This window comes from Oratosquilla oratoria, chromosome 22, assembly GCF_046742065.1.
Source record: "Oratosquilla oratoria isolate Oo_2021 chromosome 22, ASM4674206v1, whole genome shotgun sequence".
Classification (NCBI taxonomy): Eukaryota; Metazoa; Arthropoda; class Malacostraca; order Stomatopoda; family Squillidae; genus Oratosquilla; species Oratosquilla oratoria.
This window is the reverse complement of record NC_134798.1, coordinates 33,412,527-33,425,601: the sequence shown is the minus strand read 5'-3', so window position 1 is coordinate 33,425,601 and position 13,075 is coordinate 33,412,527. Positions and strand designations below refer to the sequence as shown.

Here is a 13,075-nt window from a genome sequence, read left to right as displayed (position 1 = left end):
AATCCTAACACATGCTCTACTACTCACATAAAAACTCTTGACAGCTCCCAAAAGCTTTCCTCCTATCCCATAAATCTGCATAACCTCCCACAGTGCCTTTCTGTCTACCCTATCATAAGCCTTTTCCAGATCCATAAAAGCCCAAAAAACATCCTTCCCCTTTCCTATAGCTTTCTCACATATCTGTCTTACCACAAAGATCTGATCTACACAACCTCTACCCGTCCTAAATCCACACTGTTCCTCACCAATTACTCCTTCTGTTCCTCTCCTAATCCTCTCAATTAAGATTCTCCCATAAGCCTTCCCTACTACACTCAACAGGCTAATCCCTCTGAAATTACTACATTCACACTTGTCCCCTTTTCCCTTGTAAAGAGGAACTATACAGGCACTACTCCAGTCCTCCGGTACTCTACCCTCTCTCCAGCAAACATTAAATAACCTCACCAACCAGTCCACCATCACTGAACCTCCCTTTTTCAGACATTCTGCATGACATCCATCCAGACCAGGTGCCTTACCTGCTTTCATCATCTTTACAACTGCCTTCACCTCATCCTTCCTTATTTCTCCTCCATTCTCCTCACTCATCACTCTCATTTTCTTCGTATTTCCCACTGCAGCTATCTTTCCTTCCCTATCCTCCTTCACATTCAGCAACTCCCTAAAATATTCTGCCCATCTTCCCCTCACTGCCATCTCTTCCATTATCAACTCTCCATCTGTACCTTTTACCTTTTCTTCCCTACTTGATTTGCCTCCTCTTCCTCTCTTAATTTCTTTCCAAAACATCTTTTTATTACTTTCAAAATTTTCTGTCATACTCCTACCCCATTTCACATCTGCTCTCCTCTTTGCCTCCTTTACCTTTTGCTTTACTTCTCTTTTCTTTTCTTTGTACGTCTCATATGACTCCCCTGTCCTCTTTTGTAACCAATCTGTGAATGCTCGCTTCTTCTCTTCTACAACCTTCTTTGTTTCCTCATCCCACCATTCACTACCTTTTCTTCTATTTCCCCCTGTCCTTTTTGTTCCACACACCATCCTTGCACACTTTAAGACTCCCTCCTTGAACCATCCCCATTCCTCCTCCACGCCCATCTCTGCTCTATCCTTTACTCCCTCCCACTCCTCCTTCAGCTTCTTTTCGTACTCCTTCTCCTTTTCCTTTTTATTCAAGGAGTTCACTCTAAGAACCTCCCTACCTTTTGTCCCTTTCCTCCTTCTCCATCTATCCTCCACTCTCAGCTTACCTTCCACCAAAAAATTATCTGATATTCCCCCACCCTCTCCCCTTAGCACATGTACATCCTTAACTCTTCCTATCATAATCCTATTTACCACTACATAATCCATTAGTGCTCTATCTACCACCCTTCCCTCCACCACCCTCTCCCATGTGTACTTATGCTTGACTTTCTTCCGAAACACTGTATTTGCTATCAACAACTCTCTTTCTACACACATTTCCAGCATCAACTCTCCACTACGATTCTTTCCTGGAACTCCACATTTCCCAACCACTCCATCGATTGGACCATTTCCCACTCTAGCATTAAGGTCTCCCAGTACTATTACATTGACATTTCTTCCTAAACCCTCTATGCACTCATTTAAATCTATCCAAAAGGCCTCCCTTTCTTCCATACTCTTCTCACTGCCCGGCCCATATGCACTTACAAAGACCCACATCTCCTTTCCCAGTTTCACCTCCATCCACATTATCCTTGAGGAAACCTCCTTCCACTCCACTACCCCTTTACCAATCTCCTCACTTACTAGAATAGCCACCCCTTCCCTCCCTCGCCCTCTCTTCACTTCTGATAACCTCCCACTTACACTCCCAAACATACACTCACCCTTCCCTTTCAACTTAGTTTCACTCAAAGCCAACACATCCAACTTTCTTCTCACAAACATACTACCTATCTCTTCCCTTTTACTCTCATCTGTACCACATCCACGCACATTAAAAGACCCAAACCTTAGGGTGCTGGCCCGAGGCCCTCCAGAACCCCTTATGCCTTTCCTTTTCGTTTTAGGAAATTGCCCCCTGGGGCTACAGGGAGAAGGATGCCATAATCACTGGTGACGAGTCCTGGGTGTATGAGTACGACCCGGTGGTGGCCACATCGCAGTCTGGCCAGGTGGACTCTGTCCTTTCGTGGGAGAGAGGATTCAGAGGGATGGATATTAGGGGGTCTGGCATGCAGCAATGTGTTGTCTTTAAGTGTGTCAATGAAGCAGTGAGTGATGCGATTGTAAATATGTTTCTGGAGGCTGGTATCTAGTGGTTTGGGAGGAAAAGAAGAGAGTATTTGTGTGTGATATATATATACATTTTTTTTTTTTTTTAATTATTTGATTATGGGTATTCGTGATTGTTAGTGAGTCAAGCTCTATCCGTAATTCAAGCCCTCTGTATTAGGATTGTTGACATGCTAGGCTGACAATTTGGCTCTGAAGTTGCCATCCAGGATAAGGTTGGTGATGGTGGCAAGTTGGTTGACAATGGGCTTGAAGTTGTTGGGAATGGGAATTATGGAGGATGAATGGAGGGGAAGGGATGAACATGTTGACTCTTGTGATTGTGGATTTATTACCTGTTCGGATTTAGATTGATTGGGTTTTGGTGGTGCTGTTGGTGGGAGAAAAGAGAGTTTTGATGATGGAACTTGTGTCCACTGAGGAGGGAGAGTAAGAGAAAACTCACCAGGTGTCAATTCCCATTGTGTGAAAATGTCAAAGTTGATAGACTTCTTGGGCTTGGCCCAAAGACTGATTGTCACCCTCCTCAGAAGATATTAATGTTTTTTTTTTTTTTCATATAGATGGAAAGGAGATAATTCTCTTCAAGGTTCACCCTGCATGACCTCCACAACTAACAAATTGCATGTAATACATCAATTTTCAATTATAGATAAAACCGTGACTGACCTTTTGATAACCATGGACAAGGACGATACCAAGGCTAGTTGGTTCAAGTCGTCTAGCCCCAGTAACCTGAACATAGTTCCGCTGGCAGATGTTATTGATGTGCACAGGGATGGAAGCATCTGTGCCTATGCCGTGCTTTTCCATCAAGGTGATTAACTCTGATTCTGTCAAATAGTCTGGCGGAGAAGTCTGTCGTTCAGCTAGCTTGGCCTGATGCAAAAAAATAAATTAATAAATAAATATATATACATACATATACCAAAGGCTTTTTCCCCCTTACAAGGGAGGTAGCCAAAAAATAAAGGCATAAAATCCAATCCTACCCATTCCATCCCTAACATACTCCACTCCCCTCCAACCTCTTCCCTCACTCATCATGGTCATTTTCTTAGCACTTCCCACTGCAACTACCTTTCCCTCCCTATCCTCCTTCATATTTAGCAACTCCCTAAAATATTCTGCCCATCTTCCTCTTACTGCCTTCTCTTCCATTATCATCTCTCCATCTGCACCTTTTACCTTTTCTTCTCTACTTGATTCGCCTTCTCTTCCTCTCTTAATTTCTTTGCAAAACATCTTTTTACTACTTTTAAAATTTTCTGTCATACTCCTACCCCATTTCCCATCTGCTCTCCTCTTTGCCTCCTTTATCTTATACTTTACTTCTCTTTTCTTTGTACCTCTCATATGATTCCCTCGTCCTATTTTGTAACCAATCTGTGAAAGCTCACTTCTTCTCTTCTACAAGCTTCATTGCTTCTTCATCCCACCACTCAAGACCCATCCTTCTATTTCCTCCTGTCTTCCATGTTCCACACACCATCTTTGCACACCTAGTGACTCCCTCCTTGAACCATCCCCATTCCTCCTCCACTCCTAGTTCTACTCTATCCTTCACTCCCTCCCACTCCTCTCTCATTTTCTCCTTGTATTTCTTCTCCTTTTCTTTCTCATTTAAGCAGTTCACTCTAAGCACCTCCCTACATTTTGTCCTTTGTCCTTACAGACCTAGACAAAATCTAGACATTGAGTTAAAAGTGGAAAGTAAACTTCAATATCAAGAAGTGTAGTGTAATGGAGTTTGGAAAAGTAAAAATAGAATATCGAGAAATTATAAAATTAGTGAAGTCAAAAAAGTGAACTCAGAAAGAGACCTTGGAGTAATAATCAGCAAAGACATGTCACCGGACAAACATATCAATAAAATAGTCGGAGAAACCTTCAACCTATTAAGGTCAATGAAAGTGGCATTTGACTATTTGGATGAGGAAATGATTAAAAAAATATTAGTTACACTAATAAGACCAAAACTGGAGTACACAGCAACACTATGGACACTCAGTACTAAAAAGAATATAAAGAAATTAGAAAGAATTCAAAGAGCAACGACAAAGATGACACCAATACTCTCCAAAATGACATACAAACAAAGATTGTCCAAACTGGAACTACCAACTCTGGAACAAAGAATAGAAAGAGGAGATCTACTGACTATTTATAGAATCATGAAAGGAATGGAAATCCTAGATAGAGATGATTTATTGAAATGGGACAATGGAAAAACAAGGGGACATGAAAAGAAACTTAAAAAGGATTATAGAAGAGATCTGAAAAAGAATAGCTTCCCACATAGAGTGGTGATACCTGCAATAAATTAAATAAGGAAACCAGCGTGTGCAAACAGTATTCAAGATTTTAAGAAAAAACTTGCTGCTGAAAGATACAAAGACGGGTCCCACGAGCATAGCTACCTTCCCGAGAAAAAAAAAAAATTATATATATATATATATATATATATATAAACTTCTCTTTGGATCCATCCCCAAATGCCCATTTCTAATGACACTTTTCATTCCCCAAAGACATACACTTGCTTCCCTCACTAGACAGTTTAGCTCCACCCTCATTCCACCATTCTCTGCTACACATGACAATAATTACTTAAAATTACCCACTTCCTATAACTCCCTTCTTTAAGACTTACCTCCAATTTACTGCTACCCTTATCCCTTGCATATCTTATCAACTTACTTTTACCCACGTTTACTACTTGCCTCAGACCCTTCTCTAACCAAGCCACAAATGCAGTGTCTTCAACAAACATAGAATCCAAACTGCCCCCATATGCACCCACCACACTAAAGACAAATTGCCTCATTCTACAATGCCCCACAATATCAACCCCAGAAGAGAAACACAATATTCCTTTCCTAAATGACTTCTGGGCCTACCCAGATACTGCTGCTAGTTACTTGGGAGCTGTGGGTCTCATGCCACAGGGCTCCTGCAAGAGACCACGGCCAACAGACTGAATGACTGACCTCATATGCACACTTCTTCTCTGCCACTACCACACTCACCTCTTCATCCCATCATTTGCTATCCAAATACCCCATCCACACATAAAATCCCCTTCCCAAATTAAGCAAGACCCACATTGGCACGCTTGTGTTTAGGTCACCAGCCAACACTAAGACTGTACCAGCACAGAAGAGTCTTGGCTCCAGAAACAATCTGTCCCAGATGTAACCATCACACAGAGGACATTGGTCATCCCATTTTACACAGCCCCACCTTAGCACCCACACAACAATATTATATTTCTTCCTTGAGTAACATAAGGACCAATCCAGTACCTGTTGCCAGTTACCTGGGAGCCATGGATCTTCTGCATGAAGGACCTAGGCAAATGGATTGACTGATTGATGAAGTTGGTTCAAAGCCTTTTAACTGCCTAGTCACTTTTCCTTGTGAATATGTGAATGTTAAAGTAAAAATATTGGGAGCCATGCCAATAATATTCCCCATATCCTGATTCAAGAGGACAAAAGTCTGGTGTAAGCAAAAAATAATTATATAATAACAATCAATCCTTTGCCCCAGATCTTTCTTGTGGGAGACTCAAGGCTTCCAAGTAACCACCAACAGTCACTGGATTAGCCTATAAATTAGTCAGGGAAGAAATACTTTACTATTGTCTGGGTATGGTTAACATGGGCTTTCATGGTGTTAACATGGTGTCTTCAGCGTGATGACTGCATCTGGGGCAGATTCTTTCTGTAGACAGGGCTATTCTAAATTACTGTTTTACTGGATGGTGACCTCAACAGTCATGCTAGTTAAGTTCTTGTTCCTCTTGAGAGGGATTTTTCTGTGGGGCTAACACCTGAGGAGTTCAATGGAGTAAAAAGTTTGGTGGTTGATCTTGAGTGCTTTTAATAGTAATAATTGTATAAGTAAAACACTTGAAAAATATTAAAAACACGGTTTTGTAAAATGTCTCACCTCTAAAATAGTTAACTCCTCCCCATTCTTAAGATCAGGAACCTTTTCGTCATCTGACAATGCTAACCAGTCCATCACCTGAAAAGTACAAAAGGTTTAACCAACACATTAGCAATGTCCAATTTTATCCAACACAGTAAAATTTCAAAGATCCAGATTTTGCATTGACATAGACAAGATCTTTGCTAACTTTAAACTTCAGAGACAAACTCTAAATAAAAATAATGCATATGCATCCATATAGTACCAAGACATTCATCCACCCTTCCCCCAACACCACATCCACCCATCACACATTTGTTATCCCTTTCATTTTAGATCCTATTGAATGAAGTGCCATCAATGTCCTCTACTAACTGCCTGGGTCAGAAGCAATGCAAGACACAGCAACTTCACGGCAGGTTCCAACAAACAAAATTGGTTTACATTCACCACTTCATTACATGGCAACCCTCCCCACCTCATCCACTCAAAAGAATTACAGAGAAAACAAGAAAAAATTATATATGTATTTTTGGGTACATCAGTTTATCATCCAATCAGTCATACCTACCTCTTGCCCTCTCCCCTATTCAAAAGACATTCCCCTTTTACCCAAGGCCCACTTCACATTCAACCATCCATACCATTATCAGTCTTCCCCTGAAGTTCACTTCACCCACTATTAGCTTGGCGATTACTTCTCTGCATCTCAATTTATGATAAACCTGTAAAACAGTTTTGGCTGATCTTTGCATTTATCTATAATACCTCTTACAAAATTACTTTCTTTCTTCATGCAGGTTCTTGTACATTACTTTTTATCTTGTTTGTTGGCTTCTTTTAACCCCTTGAATACAATGATGCCTAGGTAGGTGTCATGAGATGCGAGGGAGTACATGAGGATACCAGCGTCGGCTTCTTGGTTACATTTATTATGTTGTTGTAGCTGAGTGACCCTCTTAATCTGTGAACAGGCTTGATCACTTTTTCAGTAATCACAAACATTCTGGGTGAATGAAAACGGGTATAACAGCTGTAACTTTATATTTCATAATGTGCGTATTGTGATGCATCATCGTACGTAAGACTCGTATTGAAGAGGTTAACTTAATTCTTCTCTCCCTCTATTTTTCCCATGCCATGTTCCTGGCTTCTCCTTTCTCACACCTTTTGTTAAACTAGTCCTGTTTCTGCTTTTTTCCTTCCACTAATCTCTGACACATTTGTTTATTACCAGGTTGTAAATGTCAAGAAATATTTCCTATTTCCTCATTATCTGTGTGGTATTCATGAATTCCTCTCAGCCTACTTCTTCAAAGTGTTCAACCCTAAGTAATCTGCCTTCCCAAAATTGAGTCTCCCTTGACTGTGTAATTCATTCCTTGGCTCTATTTCCTAATCCTCCAGCTGAAATTCAATTGTTACATGGTCACTTTTTCCTATGTAGCATAGGTAGTTCAAAGAGCTGATGATGTCTGGCTCTTTAGTTGTCACATTGTAGACATATGGGTACTGCATGGTCAGGTTTTGGTACAAATGGGTAGTGAGCCAAGCGACACCTAGGAGCTAGGCCTATAAGTGCCAAGTGACAATCCCAATAGAATCAGGTGGAAAGTAATGCAGCAGGGAGAAGCTAGGCAATCCCTGAGAGAGGAAAGGAGTCAAAAAGGTGCAGCCAGAGAAAAGGTGATGAAGCAGGAAAAAGCAGAGAATGGAGGAAGAATGGAAAAATGAAAAGGCTGAGGCACAGTCAAAATGGCCATGCCCTTGTCTGACCCCACCAGACCTGACCAGATCACATAGTACATACCCAACTCCTTTGTCCACTGATTTGTGCATCTCCTGACACTCAAGCACTTACAATAATAAACCAATAAATGTAATAGCATGTTTTACCAATCTAAGTAGATCACTGACCATGATATACCATATTGGTGGCAGTCTTAGTATTTATCTGGTTGTATCTAACGGAAAGGGGAGCTATGTTCCTGGTGTCCCGTCTTTCTATCTCACAGTGTCTAGTTCCCTCTTAAATTTGTGTATATTTTTTGCACACACTATTGTTTCGTCCAGTTTGTTCCAGACATCCACTGCTCTGTGTGGAAAACAGTTTTTTTCAGGTTTCTTCTAAAACTGTCCTTTTTGAGTTTCTTTTCATGTCTCCTTGTATTTCTCTTATCCCAATTTAGTAAGTTCTCTCTATCAAAGACTTCCATGCCTTTCATGATTCTGTAGGTGGTCAGCAGGTCACCTCTTTCTCTTCTTTGTTCCAGTCAGTAAATTCAGTTTTGACAATCCTCTTATGACAGGTTTGAAAGTGTTGGGGCCATCTTCGTAGTTGCTCTCTGGATTCTTTAAAATTTCTTTATATTCTTTTTGGTACTGAGTGACCATAGTGTCACAGTATACTCCAGTCTAGGCCTTATTAGTGTGACTGGTACTTTTTTTTACCATTTCTTCATCCAAATAGGTAAAAGCCACCTTTATTGATCTTAGCAAGTTGTATGATTCTCCAACAATTTTGTTTATCTGTTTATCAAGGGACATGTCATCTGTGATTACTTCCAGGTCTTTTTCAGATCCCAATTTCTTTACTTCCTTTGTTTTGATTTTATATTGTCCTGATATTCTTTTTTTTACTTTTTCCAAATTCCATTATGCTACATTTCTTGATGTTGAAGTCTACTTCCCACTTCTGATTCCATTTTCAAACCTTGTTCAGGTCTCTCTGCTGTGATTCACAATCTGTTTCAGTATTCACTGTCCTCAGCAATTTAGTGTCATCTGCAAAGAAGCTCATGTAACATTCCATATCTTCATCCATGTCACTCACATACATAGCAAACATTATTGGAGCAAATACTGATCCCTGTGGAACTTCACTAATCACCTCCTCCCAACCTGAACTCTCTTCTCTGAGCACTAACCTCATTTTCCTTCCATGCTAAAAATCCTCCATCCAGTTTAGTAGTTTACCTTGTATCCCTCCTATTTTTTCCATTTTTCTTTATCGATTCTTTATTTGTCACTTTGTCAAAGGCATTTTGTAAGTCCAGGAAAGTACAATCAGCTCATCCATCCCTTTCTTGTATTATATCTATTAGTCTTAGAGTAGAAACAGATTAAGTTTGGGGCACATGATCTTCCCTGTATTAATCCAAATAGTCTTGGATTTATTATTATACTGTTTTCTTCCAGGTGTTTTATCATCTATTCTTAACCTTTTCACAGATTTTGGCTACATTGCTTATAAGGGAAACCAGTCTGTAATTTGTTGGACCATCTTTGTTTCTTCCTTTATATATTGGTACAATATTGGCATTTTTCCTTCTTAAAGTGAGCAAGTTATTTTGTCTGTTAATTCTTTACATTCCTTTAGTATCCAACTTGCTATTCCATCTGGACTGTGTGATCTCCCGACATCAAGGTTCGTTAATTGATCAATTATTTCTTTTTGTATTATTTTCATTTCCCTCATGGGGGGGGGGGGGGTCGTATTTTGTTCCCTTCATCCTAATGCTGTACTTTTTCTCTAGTGACTAACCAACTTCAAGTGATTGTTCACGACTTCAGCCATTTCTAAATCTTCTGTGTATTCTACATTTCCATGATGTAGTCTTTTCTTGAACTCATAATCTCTTCAATTCCATGAATTCCCTATTCCATGAGTTTCTATTAAAACTTGTCTCCCTTTCCATGTCTATGATTTGACTCAAATTTCTTCTTTCATACTTACCAAATCCTGAAAAAGGATTGCAATACTTAGCCTCAGTGGTCCCCTTGGTGTCTCAAGGTCTCTGTTTACATTAAGTTTTGGTACAGTGCCTCCAGAGGGCTCTGCATTCATGTCGACATTCAATTAAAAATCGTCACCATTTTCATTTGATCCTTCTTGATTTCAGTGAATTTTAGATAATTTTGGGCAATCACAAGTGCTCCCCCTCCCACTCAATACAATCCAGGCCTCATACTCGCCTTGCACTATTGAGAATTTTTGTCTTATTTGGTAGCCTACAGAACTCTAGTTGACGCTGTTGACTGTTTTACACATGATAAGAGGGCTTTAAGAGGTCATGGGAGTGAATTAAGAAAGATCACATGTCGAAATGATGTGAAGAAATACAGTTTTCCATACAGATATATAAATACAGTATGTGGAATAGCTTAAAAGGTGATGTAACCCAAGCTCAAACAATACATGAGTTCAAATCTAAATATGATAATTAGAAATTAAAGATATAGATTAAGTTTGAACCGTAAACAAATTTGAGTCTAAGTATGTTAGAAAATTAGAGAATAAGAGACAGGATCCTATGAGCATTGCTCCTTTCCTGTATATTACAATTAGGTAAATACCCTACTTAGTGAACACACTGCAAATACACATGACATATTGTACTCAGTGAACACAGGGAGTTATTTCTAAGATGACAGGCATACATACATACACCAAGGGCTTTTCCCCCTTACAAGGGAGATAGCCAAATTTAAAAGTCATTATTCCACTCCCACCCATTTCATCTCCACCCATTCCACCCCCATTCACAACCCCTCCCTCCCTCTTTTCTTGGCTCTTCCTGGACGACAGGTCATCCCTGCATCTCACCCATTGCCCTGGCAATGCAGCAAGACAGTACATCCACAGCACAGGCAAAAAATAAAAATAAAAATAAAATAAAATAAACAAATAAGATAAATAAACAAATAATCCAGCAAAAGGAATAGTGACCACTGATGACACTCTGGTGTTCATCAGCACGGGTTGCACCCGCCACCTTGTAACTGAATATGTGGCGTATTACAATGTTGAAATCTGGCAAAGTCTTTTAGAGGAAAGATTAGGGGGGGGGGACTCTTTATCTTTGATGAAGAGAAAATATGTACTGTACAGAAAAAATCGGCAGGAGCCACAGTGATGTCTGCCAGGCTAGTGTGTGGTAACAAAGTCATTGGGGAAATTTCAATAAGACAGTCCAGCAATTTTTCTATAGTCCAGCGTCTGCGGACGTGATCAGGATTAGGTTAGATAATGTGGAGATATGAGAAAGCAAAACCTTCATTGATGCATTAAGGCTAACGGATATGGTGGCATCAATAACATTCCTTTCTCTGCCCTAAGAATGAGCTACACATCATTGACATAGCCATTAACAAAATCAAGCAGGTGATGCTGTCGGAATTTGTGTGCGTTTTGGAGCGGAGAACAAAGGTTGATCCCTGTGGTCATGTGGACCATGATCGACTCCTGCTATCAGCATAGTCTTCAAATTAATCCCTTCATTACCGACCCCTCAACCTTACGTAAACAAATGTTTCAAACCGTCCCACGAATGGCTGGAGCCTTATGTTTGTAAACACAGACACTTGCCACCACGTGGGTAAAAATAACCCAGAAACCGAGGCCTTGAGAGCCCTCAATACACACAGCTTATAACTGTGACACGTACATGTCACGGGGAGCACGCTCAGTTCCTGGTGGGTACACACAGCCATGACACGCAGGTGTCACAAAACACACATCCGGTACTCAAGGGGTTAAAACCAAGTACATCGGTAACAGATGCCCCATTCTTAGCCTTTACGCTTCATAAGAAACCCATAGAGGCATGAATCCTACTGCCATGTCAATGTTAGTGCTAGCCAAGGAATAACAGAGCCAGTAGGAGGTCCTGGGTATAGCCACACTACCGGTGAGACCAATGGAAGACACAGGGGTGCTGGGTTTTATAGGAGGAGTGAGGGAACTAACTATGGAGTAAGTAGATAAGCTCATTTCTCCAGGTCAAATGGCCATGGAGTTGTTCACGATGCGAACGCATGCCGAAGGTGTAAATCTCCTGGGCCAGGGAATAGTGGAGCTGCAAGGGACACAAGAAGGAAAGGCATGGTACAAAGTCCTGTTTCTGAATCTGGGACGTAGCACCCTCAAGTTCCAATGGGATCATGGCATCGGGGAGATGACAATGCTAAAAGGGATTAAGCTAGCATAAGATGGTGGAGCAGAGTGGACAGTAGGTGGTGTACAAACAACCGGCAGAGTAGATAGGTTAAGACACGATTTAAGGCTTTCTGGACACCACTTGCAAAGTGGTCAAATGTGAAGAAGTCTTTGCCTTGCCAGAGAATCCACTAATAGTTACGCCCCACTTTTACCATAAGATCCATACTCTTGGACCACCTGAGTACCAAAAATCCTAACTTGTACCAGAAAAATACAAAACTCAGATCAGGGAACAGATAGAAGAAATGCTCTGTAAGGGTATTATATGTCCATTGTGAGCCCTTTACAATGCACCAATCTGTCTTGACTTCAGAGCATTAAATAAGGTGGTGATGGATGATAGCCCCTCGTGCACATCAACTTGATGTTTAGGAATCTCTGCAGCAATCACATTTTCTCACTGTTAGACCTGAAGTCTGGCTATCTTCAGATCCCACTGAAGGAAGGCAGTTGTGAGAAAATGGCCATTTCAATGCCAGAGGGACATTATGAATTCACATCCCTCCCCTTTGGACTGAAGGATTCACTGTCCTGTTTCCAGAGGGTGTTGAATCAGGTTTTGGTAGGTCTGTTGGGGAGAGGCATGATGGTTTGTGGATGACATCAATGTCCTGGGAACTACTGAGGACAACCACCTCAGGTATTTGAATGATGTCCTAGAACAGTGGTTCCCAAACTTTTTTGGCCGCGACCCAAATCCAGATCTGGTGAAGATGTGACGACCCAAGCGTCAAAAAGCAATTTCGAAAGTCTTCTTTTACTGAAAACATAAGTGTAGGGAAGCTTTTGACTGAAATTTTTTTTTTTCTAACAAGGTCTCACGACCCATTCTTGAACACTTCGCGACCCATGTTTGGCTCGTGACCC

The 13,075-nt window shown here is 40.7% G+C and overlaps 1 protein-coding gene across 4 annotated transcripts in view; it reads right to left on the bottom strand.

Moving 5' to 3' along the window:
* The window catches only part of Top3beta (DNA topoisomerase 3-beta), a 140,492-nt gene that overhangs the window by 62,051 nt on the left and 65,366 nt on the right, over positions 1–13,075 (bottom strand). For all 4 annotated transcript variants that reach the window (XM_076205732.1, XM_076205730.1, XM_076205729.1 and 1 more), the window contains 2 exons: positions 6,226–6,303; positions 2,941–3,150 (listed from right to left, as the gene is read on the bottom strand). In XM_076205732.1, coding sequence (XP_076061847.1) covers positions 2,941–3,150; positions 6,226–6,303 — 288 coding nt within the window. The remainder of the gene's footprint in view (positions 1–2,940; positions 3,151–6,225; positions 6,304–13,075) is intronic.